This window comes from Prionailurus bengalensis, chromosome B1 (assembly GCF_016509475.1).
Source record: "Prionailurus bengalensis isolate Pbe53 chromosome B1, Fcat_Pben_1.1_paternal_pri, whole genome shotgun sequence".
Taxonomy (NCBI): domain Eukaryota; kingdom Metazoa; phylum Chordata; class Mammalia; order Carnivora; family Felidae; genus Prionailurus; species Prionailurus bengalensis.
Window position 1 is genome coordinate 52,017,566 of NC_057344.1, and position 12,890 is coordinate 52,030,455.

The following is a 12,890-nucleotide window of genomic DNA, read 5'->3' on the forward strand; positions in this document are numbered from 1 at the left end:
ATATAATCATTTTCAAAATAACAAATGGTTTCACTCTGGTCCTAAAACCCAGAGGAAGTCCCCACTGAGTTCTGAGGATGTTCTTTCTGTGGCACAGAGATTTCTGGGGGGCTGGGGAGACAGCCCTAGTAATACTGACAGAACATTCCCAAAACTAAGCTCTGGCGCACGTCCAGGAAGCTTCACCTTGGGGCTGGAGTTCCAACCTGTTTAGCTCAATAGGTGTTTGACTTTTCGTAGAAACTAGAGAACTTTGGGCACAGCACTCAACAAGTCATTTGAGATGTGCTATATTTTAGAATATTTAAGAATCCAGACTTGATTCCTTGAGTGTGTTTGGGAAGGGAAGAACTTTGCACATGGATAAACAGATGAGAAATTTTAAAAGACTTTTGATAGCTAAGCAACTGAAAACTCCTCCCCCCACCACCATGGGAAAAAAAAAGTTTTTTAAAGACAAGTCACATGTTTTGATTTGTTTTCTAGTAAAGACCCTTGTCTTTGGAAGCCAAGACTTCCCAGCAAACAACAGTATACCAGACTCTCCAAGGACACAAACCAACCAAAACATATCCAGCTATTGTTCCAGCACAGCATAAGCAAACTGTTCTCTGGGTCTGGAGAGAGAAGATGAAGGCTATGGGAATACTGAGGCTGAGCAGGAGAAATGATTGAAATAATAGAGCCGTATCTGCTGGTCACAGGATGCGCTCACTGAGATTTGCCTTCATTTTCCCCCAAAGGGAGGAAATCAACCAATATTAGTTTGCTTCTCAGAATAGCATTCTCTGATGGAAGCCAAAAGGTTTAAAGCCCTTCCTTCTTGCCCAAATATTTGGGAAGGAAAGAAGAGTAGCCTTTCTGGGTGGAAAGACAGAGAACATCTTTCTTGACCCACATAGAGATAACTCTGTTATTCTGTCCTCTTGTAATCATTTAAAAATATCTATTAATCAAAAAAGAGGAGAGGAGCTAGATCACCTTCCCCTTCAATTGAAGGAGCTCAATTGAAGTTTAAAAGGATTTTAAATAGGAAGCAAACTTGATAACCATAATACTTTTATCCTCAAAGTGCTTTACCAAGACAGTAATTACCTTATCCTCACAACACCCCTGTGAGGTAAGTAAGCAATACTCTTCCCATTTTACAGAAAGAGAAATTGGCCCCAAGAGTGCCTTGACCTAGGTCCGCAGAAGGATAGAGTCCTGGATATTTTACTTCTAGTGACATGATCTGTTCATGAGAACGTGCCTTTCTTTTCTTGAGATGCTTTCTCTGACCCTTCCATAAAACAATAATGCTTAAATATGTCACTCAGTAAAATCGATTTCCTCTGTTTGAATAGAATATGCTTTGCTATTTATGCCCCCAGAGTGTGTAGGAAGTAACAATTAGACTGTTGCAAATATTTTCTTTCCACATACTTCCGGAAGCCTTCCTCTTCTTTATCACTCTTCCTACCCAACTACTGAGTCATTTTGTTCTCTGTGGTTCCACGTGTCCATCTTCGAAGTCCTCATTCATAAATGCTATACAGTTCACTTGCCATCCATCCCAGTCAAAAGAGGAATGCCGATGAGAACAGGGAATCAATTGGAGGTCTCATTTATTCCTTCCTTCAGGTAACCATCAGAAATACCTTGTGGAAACAAATAATCCCAGCAGAATTTGGCCTATCCACAGAATGGTCAGATACAAAATCAAACAGAAGTCATTACTGAATTCCAAACTATGGTCTGGTCCCTTGTGCTATCAAAACAATAATATTAGTCTTGGAGAACAGAGTCAGAGCAGGTGGGAAAGGAGTTCTTGTCGGGGATCCACAGCCAAAGAGCAGGAGGGTTTGCAGCAACAACTAGAACCTGCTTGGGTGAATTATCTGTTCCTTTGGGATAGTCTCAGAAGGTGCATTTTTTTATATAGAATTTTTATATTGAAATATACCTGAACTCCAAGAGCCAGAGCCAGGTTGACTGATTGAGAACAGGTGAAACTTCTAGAATTCTCCTCTCCAAGAAGGTTCCAAGAGCCAATAGAAAATCAATGTTGCAGCTGGTCCTCCTGAAGTGCTAGTGTTATTCTCCACTGCTCCCACCTGCCCTCACTCTAGTTGAGTCCTAAGAACACGGAGGTTCTTAGCATGGGTCTATTTTCTTGTTCAAAGGGTATCTTGGTAGTTGAATTGATAACAGTCAAACCATAGTAAAGAGAAAAAAAAGAAAAAAGGAAAGAAAAAGAAACTCAACTAAATTTTCCAATTCAAATGTTGAGGAAAAAAATACCCTGATTTGGATAAAAATCAATAGTGATATTCCCCAGCCCCTGTTTGTCTCTGAATCTTTGCCTGCAGGCTGCACTCAAAGCACACCAGGGAATGATTAAAACCCACCATTGGGACACACATTTTGGCTGATGGATGTTTTTTAAAAAACAAAGTTTGTTACTTTACTCTGCAGAGAGGCAAAGACAAGGTGAGTCCATTTGATGAGGTGAGCCTCAAGGTTGAAAAAGATTGTGAGAAAGAACAAAAGTGAGGGATATTTCCCAAAGAGCTTTCACCCACCTTAAAAACCATCCAAATACTCCCCATGCACCTATTCTCTTGTCTTCCCAAAGCTCAATGAATATCAGTGTTCAAATTGATCCCTCCATATATTCTCTGATACTTTAGGAAAAATTAACATCAGGACATTTGGTTTAGAACTACAAGTGGCTGGCTTGAGCTAGGTGACCCCTGGTCACCTGACCAGAGTACCATTGTGCTGGGTTCACAGTGCTGTGAAGTGTCTAAGAACTATACGTGTGTGAGACTTCTCCCTATCCAGCAGTACTGCTCATCCTGTGGGCTTCCAGGTTCTACTTCCTAAGTAACGAGGTCACCACTATTCCTTATATGATGCCTTCGCTACAGGCAATAATGACTGAATCCTCACAGCATCCCTGAGCAGGAGAGAAAGAAGAGGTTGGCTTTCTCTCTCTCCACTTTACAGATGGAGAAACCAAGGCACCGAGAGGTGAAGTGAGTTATCCATGATCACAGTGGGGACCCTGAATCAGCCTGTGATATTTCCTGATCTTTCTGGGTCTAAAGAAAAGCTTCTAGGAGGCCTACAGCTGAAACAAATCTCCTAAACCCACTCTAGCCTGAGGATCCCAGAGCCATGTTGGGGATAGAGAAACAGACCAAAGGAGTTCATCGAATTGGTGACTAGTTGTCTATATTCACCATGACATACAGCCAGAGGCTGCTTCTAGAGAGATGTTCACTGGGTTACCAATTGGCACTATACCCAAAGGAAATTATTTTTATTGTCCTCCTTGGTAGACTTGTCCTCCTTAAGGATGGACTTTAGGAGTAGTCCTTCCTGGATGAGCATGGGTGCGCTGACTGACTTCAGTTTGTGTTGTGGGGTCTTGTGATTCATGTTAAGGATTGGCAGGGGCAGGCGTCTCCTATCTGGGCTTGCATATTGTTCTGCATGGGATGGGGCAGGCCAGGGCATATGCCCTTTAGGTCCTGCCTGCTCATTTCCAATTTGGTCTATTCTTAGCCCTTGACACAAGGTGTTGGCCATGTGCAGGGGGAACTCCTACGGTTGTCCGTCTGCTGCCCTCAGGAGCTGCCATTAATAGCACTCCCAACCTTTGGCTCCAGTACATACCAGCCATGTCCTGCCAGTCACTGCAAGGAAAGGTAGAGGGAGTGAGAAGGCACAGCTTCTTTCCAGGAGGTGGAGAAGAAGCAGATGGTGCCCGAGAGAGTCAAGTAAGGCAGACAGAACCAGGCAGGCAAAGAAATAAAGCTGCAGGCAGATCAAGGCAGTGCCCTTGTCTTTTGATATTTGGCCAATAGCACAAGATGCGGTGTTTTAAGCAAGAAACAAAATGTTTAAAATAGCTAAAGATGGATGAGAAAGAGGCTTGTGTTGTCATTGCAGGAATGCATCTTTTTCCCCAGTGAGGGGCTTCAGAAAAAATCTCTGAGAGGGCAGAGTTGCCTCTTTACAAGTTTTGCAATTGGGACAGACACACATTGATTTAAGATGCTCTGGGGGCAGCCCTCATACAAACTTATGGTTTTATAGCCTGTGATAGGTCAACCACTGCAATTTCCATGTCCAGGAGGTTGACCTGCAGATGAGAATGGAATGTTACCTATAACTGTGGCCAGTTTTAGATGAAGGGATAATGCTACAGACTTTAACCTTGAAGAACTTCCCATTTTATTCACCTCATTGACACCTGGACTTTAATAAGAGAAGCTGATGTTGACTTAAATTCACAAGTATCATAGGATACTTGTGTGTGCTTCATAAGGAGGGCTGCCCGACAGAATCTAGTAATCAATAAATGTTTGAGAATGAAATGAACAGAACTGCTACCTGTAAGGCTGATCCAGCCACTGGGATGAGTCTGTCTACGCATCTGTGTCCTTCTCTTTCATCATGCAGGATCTTTCCCAGGACTCCTGTGAGCTCTTCAAGACTTTCCTGGCAGTTTTCTAAGTATACACTAGGAACATCACTTGGAATCTAAGTGAAATTAATTGCAATGAGCTCTCTTTGCATTCTCCAAATTTATATGCCCCCCCCCCACCAAATCTGGCAGTGTTATTTTAACACTTTTTGGTTTAGCAAAGAAATAACAGATTTTAGCTTTTTGATAAGACAATCAAATGAGTGTGCACAAGGAATGCACCCACATCCAGGCCACCACCTGAAGGTGCTGTCATCACACACAAGAGGGCTGAAATGGCTCACTTGGAATAATGAGGCACTTTCCTTGGAAAAGAAAATGCCATCTTGTATACTAAGCAAATGTTAGGTGGCCCAGTTCACCCCACTGGAGAAGCTGGGAGCCAGAAGGTGTGGATACTGTAGGTAGAATATATCCCAGGCCCATTCTCCTTTGGGATCTGACATCCTTTTCTCTAGACCAAAGGCTCTAAGCCTGCATGCTACTGTCCTTTCCTTGCATCTGTTCCCAGGTAATGGAGAAAATTTTGCTACAGTCTAGGGGCATCAGGGCTTGGGGCTTATTATAGATCCCTCCATCCCCAGGAGCAGAGTAGACAAGGAAAGGGGAGGTATGCTCTATCAGGCACATAAACACAGGGAAAGAAGTTTCTGTGTATACAGAGGAGCGGGACCATGTCCATTAAGAGGTCCTCCAAACAAGATCAGCATCAGAAACCTCTGCTTCTGCCACTATGACTGTGTGGGAGGGGGTAAACGTAGAGGGAGACTTGAGAAAATGATCTCGTTTGGTGTTTTTTAAAAACCTGTAGGGGCGCCTGGGTGGCGCAGTCGGTTAAGCGTCCGACTTCAGCCAGGTCACGATCTCGCGGTCCGTGAGTTCGAGCCCCGCGTCGGGCTCTGGGCTGATGGCTCGGAGCCTGGAGCCTGTTTCCGATTCTGTGTCTCCCTCTCTCTCTGCCCCTCCCCCGTTCATGCTCTGTCTCTCTCTGTCCCAAAAATAAATAAACGTTGAAAAAAAAATTTAAAAAAAAAAAAAAAAGTAAAAACCTGTAAATTTTTCTAAGAATAAGGCTCCAATTGGGTGGCATAGGGTCTGTTGCCTATGGCATGAGGTGCCACAAGGCCAATAGAATCATCCTCATGACCATGGTCCAGACAGGTATATTTGTACTCTTTTAAGCCATTCTTGGACTCAGAGGGGCCGTGGCTATTGAGGTGATGGTAAGTTAGGCCACCAGGACCATAGAGTATTGGCTGAATTTGTGCCTGGGGAGGTAGAGTGAGGGGGATCTGGCAGGAGTGGGGGAGCCCCTGGGGCCATAAGGAAGTGTCCTCCTCGACTGGAAAGGGACATGTTGACAGCATGTGCCATTAAGAGAGATGGTGCCTGTTCCCCATAGCACCCCTGGCCAACTTGTTCAGAACAAGGTGAACCTTTTGGAGACAGAGTGGAGAGGTGTGTTTGAGATAGGAGAAACTTTGGGGGGTGAGTGAGGCCAGTGGGGACTCATCTGATAAATTAAACCCTCTTAGCTCCCCTCCTCATGGTCTAAAGAGACATGACATTCCGACTTGGGATGTCACAGGTTTGTGGCAATGAGCTCAGGGACATCACCTCAATATTATCTGAGGAGAACAAGGTTTCTTTTCATTCCGAGGCCCAGAGAAAAGGCACACTCCCTGAGCAAGGGAGAAACAGAACTTGCAGAAAGGATGCTAACAAAATCAGCCAGATTTTAGAGATAGTACATATTTCTGAGAATGAAGAGCCAAAGTTCTATGGGGGGTTGTGGGCAGATTTGATGGGGGGAGTGGCAGTAAGTAAAGAAAGGAGATTACCTTCCTATTTTATTCTACAGCTGCTTGTACAGTGTGCTCATCTCCCACCAGAACTAAATATAGAGAGTTAATTAGTCTTCATCAAGCACTCTGCTGGGGGGCAGCTGGGGCAGCATAGCCCTTAAGAGGTTTGCCAGGCTCTCAGGCAAATGGCAGACTAAAAGCAGGTTCCCAGTGTGGGATGAGGCCACCACTGCTCACTGAGTGATTCTGCCACAGAGCAGCCTGAAGGGTCTGGGTTTTCAGAACCAATGTTTTCCGGGTAAGGAGACAGACCTCCCAGGGGTGGCTCTGAGCAGGGGAATGTGTGCATTCCGCCAGCCACCAGCAGCCCCAGAAGCAACTGGAGGCGGGGAGAAGACCCAAGGGGACCTGCTGGTTGGGACTAGTGGCCAGAGGGTGTCCAGGGGATTGGAAAACTTAAGGACCTGCTATTGGCTGATGGTACTGAGAAGGCAAATGAAAACGCTGTTCATTCTCTTCATGTGTCCCTGCCCCTCTCCCATGTTTTCTACTTCTTTCCAGACTTTTCTTCCTTCTTCTGTCCCTATGCCAAGACAGATTTCCCTGCTACTGCTCATAATGCATATTTTCATTTTCATCATTAGGAAAGTAACTGGCATAATGGAGAGGTGGGAAGTAACATTTCACAGGATAAGTGTGCTCTCCTGCCTGAGTCTTGTGGAGCCCAGTCCAATAGAGATCGAAAGAAAGGATTTCTGAAATGCCCCGTGGTCTTCTCATTTGCTCCCAGTGGCTAAGACCCCAGAGGGCCCTCCCTGAGTTGGAAGTTGTCACCCCAACTTTTGGCGCTTCAGGTCCACAAATGTTGGTAATTTTCTCAGTTGCATGTAAACATAAATACACACACACACACACACACACACACACACACACAAACACGTGCGCACATGCTAAATGTGGAGTAGTAGAATACAGGTGGCAAATTAAAGCCTGTGACTGTATCAAAACGAAACAGAAGGAGAAAGGACAGGCAAACAAGCCAAAGTGGCAGAGGTCCCAAAGGGATGCACGGGGGACAATGTCTAGGATTGCTCCAGTGATGGACGTCTATAGGGCTCTAGGCACACACGGCCCCAGAGCCGAGGCAGACAAGAGTTAGGACTATAGCAAGCCAGGATGGGATGGCCCCTCTCAAATGGCCTCACCTCTTCCGGCCTCAGCAGAGTAAGCAGCAAGATAAACCCTCGGCAGGGAAGCAGAATAAAAAGGAAAGCACCGCTGACCAGATTGGAATTCCCAATTAACTACTGAGTGGCCCATGGGCCTGTCCCTTGGATGGGCGGAGACAGTCCCGCATGGCTGGTCTTTGCCAAGGCCTGGGTGTGCTCTGTGCATCATGCTTCCTAGACGGATGGGCACGAGGGCCACAGGCTCTCTGCACCTCTCCTCCCTTCCTCCTTTCTGCCAGGAAGGACCTGAGGAGACAACCGAGTCAGGGAGAGGGACAGTACGGCGCTGCTAAGTTTAGTAATAATAAAGGAAATCAAAGGGACCTGAACAAAAAAAGGAGCATCCAGTTTACAACTGAAAGAAAATTTAAAACTTGTTCTTTTTTTTTTCTTTTTTCTTTTTTTTTAAACAGCTTTAGATAAATAATAAAGGGGGTGGAAAGGAGAAGCCTCTTTGAATAAGAATTAAAAAAAACCCCACAAACATAAAAAAATTCCTCAGGTTTTGAACTTCTTTTGAGAATAGTTCAATGTGAGGTCTTGCACCCTAAACAGTTATATCTGGAATTAAAAAAAAAATTGCAGCTCCACACAACAAAGACAAACAGTATTTACCGAAAAATATTGTGTGTGTATATACACATATACATATATATATGTGTATATACACACACATACACAGAGTTTTATATATATATATGTATATATATATATATATATATATACATATATATATATCTTTTTTGTGGAGATTTTTTTTCTTTTTGTGATTTTTTTTCTTTTCCTTTTTTTTTTTTTTTTTTTTTTTTTTTTTTTTGTGCCCAAGTAGAGATACAATGGGATTGAAAAGATGCCCTAGAACAGAATATTCCTTACAGGAGCAATACTTTTTGAAAAATAACATTTAAAAATGGTTGAACATATTTGCAACACCTCCAGAAATTCAACTTGGTACAACGTGAAAATAAATAATTGAATCACATCTTCACCCAAATGACGTGCCTCTAAGACCCAGAGTATTGCTGCTGGTATGAGTCTCGCCATCCAGACAGGGGCTGATATTCAAGCACCATTCCCTTGTCCCTGCTCCCACTCCCCAGCACCCTTATACTCCACCTCAGCCATACCCAGAGTCTGTCTTATATCAGTTTTCTACATTTCTGGCAAGACTTTGCAGCAGACACATACACACACATAGACGTGTGCTATGGGCACACACACGCACATGCACACACACACACACACACACACACTCACTACACACACAAAATTTCCCACTCAACCCAGATGCACCAAGTGAGCTGAATGACTTTCAGCCAACCACAATGGTGAAAGACAGAAGCACCAAACAGTCTTTGAAATGGGTCAGTTATTACAATTTGACTTTTTTTTTATATTCTAATTTTCCTCTTTTGTTAATATTTTTAAAAAGCACAAATGAAAAATGAAGAATTCTTTCCAGATCAATTTAAGGCTTCCCACCAAATGGAAACAGAAGAGGCCTTACACAATATCACATGTGATAAATGTATACCTTTCACGGCCTTAAAATGACAGAACAAATCATTTTTTGCCGGTCACTGATTAAGTATTGTGCCTTTAAATTGATGTCATTCTTTTTGCTACTATGCTGAGTTTTATTATTACTGATGTTCTTTGATTACAGAAATGGAAATCTCCTTTAATTTGCTTTAGAATTTCCTGTTCTTACAGAATTATTGGGGTGGCTTTTTGTTTTGTTCTGTGTTGCTTTACACCAGGAAACAAATGTGATTCTCAGTGGGTGAATGCTAAAATGGCACATAGTCAACCTTCAAGTAGCTTCTCCAGCCATTTGAGTTTCAAACAGCCAGACTTTGGCTCCTAGAAGGTGCTGATTAATTAGGGGCAAGGACAGGAGACTGGGAGAGAAACCAAAAAGAAGGAGGGGTTTTTATGCCTTTGCTTTTGGTAAATTTGTTTTGTTCAATACAAATCATCAGATAGGAAGAATGATTGCTTTGTGGTTTTTTGTTGGTTGGTTTTTGTTTTGTTTCTAGATTTGTTTCATTTGATTGTTTAATTTTCCCTCTCCTGGTGCAAAAATCACCAGAGAGTTTTGCATGAGAAAACGTGACAGTACTTAATGAAACTCAGCACCTAAGGGCATAAGGCAGTTGAAGGTTTTTTTGTTTGTTTGTTTGTTTGTGTTTGTTTGTTTTGTTTTGTTTTGTTTTGTTCTTTCAATCAGCACCAATCCCGTAAATGATCTACACTTGGTGTAAGGTATAAAACTTTGTTTTTCTTTTGGAGTGGAGACAACTCCTCCTTCTCCACCCTATGAACCATAGTGTGGGATTTTTCAATACTGTTTCTTATGTGTAAAAAACAAAAGAAAAGTTTTCTTTTTGTTTTTACTTACAAAACATAGAGAATATCTTTGTATACATACAGCGACTGGAAAGAAAGCTTATCTGAAGGGGTTGTGACTTATTTTCTTTTTTGTTTTTTGTAGCATTGGTGGTGGTGGTGATGGTGGTGGTGGTGGTGGTGGTGGTGGTGGTTCTGTGTGTTGGGGAAAGGGAGGGTTATATTTCTTGTAAGCGGTGTTTACCACAACCCAAACTTAAGTTCCCTTCTCAACTTGGGTCAAGATGCTCTTAGAGTGAAGACTCATACTGTAGCAACTCATAAAGGAGCGGTCCGTCTCGATACCGAATGCCTACTGCGGTGGGGGTGACATACTGCAGAATGTTAATAGTCCTTCTCAACCTCCTGTCTACAAAATGAGCATCCCAAGCTGGGTATCTCTTTCTTGGCATGTCAATCTTAATGAGGGGCCCTTCTGGGTGGTAAGGACGCCCCGACGGGGTCAAGGGCCCCATGGGTCTCACTTGGAAAACGGGCAAGCAAGTGTCAGCCGTGAGATCCTCCTGTTGTTCCGTTACGGCTCTGGTAGGCGTGACCTGGGTCCCCCGGTACCCAGGGGTCTGAGGCGCCATGGGCTCAACATCGGGGGGCAGAGGGATGCCCCAGAGCAGCTCGGCACAACAGGAGCTGGCAAAAATCTTAGCTCGCGGCCCCATGGGATGCAGCACACCATAATATAAGAGCATCAATGCGATCCCAGCCACAAAGCTAATAAAGACACAACACAGTGCTGGCACCGCATAGGAGTCAGTGGTCTCCGGGTTTCTGTAAAAATACCAAAGGAACGTCAAGGCAGCATTCTCGGTCAAGACTATCGTATAATATGCAAACATTCGATATCGAGTCCGCCCTTCCTTGACGTTAAACCAGCAGAAAATGTACACGATCCCTACCACCATGTTGAAGAGGATCTCCTCCCACTTGGACATACAGAAGTCTGTTCCGCCATGGATGATCCAGAAGGCCATGGCGCACCAGTGAACCACCACGAAGATCCCGAAGTAGAGCTGGAATATGGAAGCAAAGAGGGCAAAAGAGATAACTCTGGATGAGATGGTGAAGAGGCGCCAGAAGAGGTGGATGAGGGCCCCTCTGTAGCTCATACTCTTCTTGTCGTCCCTGGAGTCCCGCAGCAGCTTGTGATAGGAGGCTAGCACCCAAGCCAGGGACATCAGGGAAGTCACAGAGGAGACACCTGCCAGAAAGACACAAACCCACACAGTCAAAACCTTGGACATCCCACATGGGGCACAGTGGGGCTCTTGGCCGAGGAGATGCCCACACACACCGAAGTCTAAATGAGGAGGGAGAAAGAAACACATAATCAGGAACGGGCCACAGAGGCTATAGATGTTCCCTAAACTGACAACTTTTGAGATCAACTTTTAGTTTTAAGGCCCCAGTCCAGAATTTCTGGGGACTCACAACTCAAGAGTGAAGGCTGAGGCTGATGTGCCTTGCCCGGGAAGCCAAGAACTGGAGCCACCGTGGCAGTAACTTGCATCTTGCTGTGGGTCGGGTGGCACGTGTTCTGTCTGAAGGGATCACGAGCTTGTGGGGGATCCTTGTTGCACACTGACATGTGGCCAGGGTTGGTGTCCCTGTCACCAGCAGCCTGTGCTCTTAGAGGAGCCGTAGAAGGGATCACTGATGGTGAAGACTGACAGCTTGCTCATTGCCCCAAGTTGCACAACTATTCTCCTCTGGGAAGACACTGGCATCTCTCCCACCTTTTCATCAGCTCACCCAATGCATCTTAACTGAAGCTTTGCATTTAGCTTCTCCATCCGCTGCCTAAGGCCACCTTGACCAAGAGCCCTGGGATCTTCTGTCTGTTTGGGTGGCTGCCTTTCTCATTCACTCCTTTCTCTCTCCTTCTCACTCAGTCTTTGCTGCTTTCCCCACCCCAGCATGGCTCCAAGTTCTCCAAAGCCTTGACTTGGAGGCCCATGCTTCTCTGGTACCTGTCCTGACTCAGGAGTGTTGCTCATGCTTTGGAAATGCCTTTTCCACTCAGCACCGCTGTTCATCATTCCCCTGCATTTCAGTGATACTTCAATCATTATGGAGAAATTTTATTAATAATGCTGCCTATTTGGTATGTGTAACTGAATCAAACTGAACACAACAAATAGTTACTGGAGTCTCTGACCCATGCACAAGCAACCAGCTATTAGTCAGGTATTACCATGTGATCTCCTCTCAGGCGAGACTCCCCATCACCCCTAGTCTCTCACACGTGTTCTCCACTCCGACCATCTGGAGTCTCCATTTTTCCTTTCTCCTCAAATTTCAGAACTAAATGCAATTAAATTTGGTTGAGGTCTTGAATACTGTCTCATCAAGTGACTCATTAAACTGCCCCAGCCCTGTAGTCTTTGAATTGTCTTTCCCTGGGCCCTGCTCACTGCCCCACTCCCCTCCAAGCCCCAGTGAAGAGTCAAAGTCATTTTACACCCTCCCTGCATCCACCTTCCTCACCCACCTCACGGAGCTTCCTTCCAACCTGAGAGACGCTCAGGTTCACAGCTTGCAGAACAATATAGTGCGATAACAAAAACCATTATGTTGGCGTGAACCTAGAAAAAACCCCCAGACTGTCAACTGTTGCAAGGAGTATGTGTTGCTTTCATAATAATAGCAACCAAGATTGAAAACAAACAGGGGAGAAACCATAGCAATTTTGAAAGCCAATCTTGAAAACACCTAACAGTTTCCTCTCACCTTTCTGGAAAGTTCTGAATATGATACTCTGTGTGTCTTGCTCTGCCCTTTGTATGCATAGGGCATTCCCACCGGCATCTGCTAAGACCATGTGTGCTCCACAGCCACGTCACAGTGGTCATGCTAACGTTTTAGAGCCTCCTGTGTTTGTGCTGTCTGGTGCACTGGGCAGGGAGGAGAATGGGTGCTTTGGGAGTCACATGATTTAGGCTGTAGGTTTCTGGAGGGCAGGGAATACGCAATCAT

At 44.6% G+C, this 12,890-nt stretch overlaps 1 protein-coding gene and 1 long non-coding RNA gene across 2 annotated transcripts in view; both read right to left on the reverse strand.

Moving 5' to 3' along the window:
- Nucleotides 1–276: 276 nt before the first annotated feature.
- LOC122474294 lies at nt 277–8,138 on the reverse strand. The gene is made up of 2 exons (XR_006294889.1): nt 5,527–8,138; nt 277–5,282 (listed from the first exon to the last, which is right to left on the reverse strand). It is a non-coding gene; the product is annotated as an uncharacterized LOC122474294 (long non-coding RNA).
- Nucleotides 8,139–10,029: 1,891 nt separating this feature from the next.
- The window catches only part of XKR6 (XK related 6), a 320,456-nt gene continuing 317,595 nt past the window's right edge, over nt 10,030–12,890 (reverse strand). Inside the window, exon 3 of the mRNA XM_043565173.1 lies at nt 10,030–11,115. Within this exon, the coding sequence (XP_043421108.1) occupies nt 10,151–11,115 (965 nt within the window). The 3' untranslated portion in view covers nt 10,030–10,150. The remainder of the gene's footprint in view (nt 11,116–12,890) is intronic.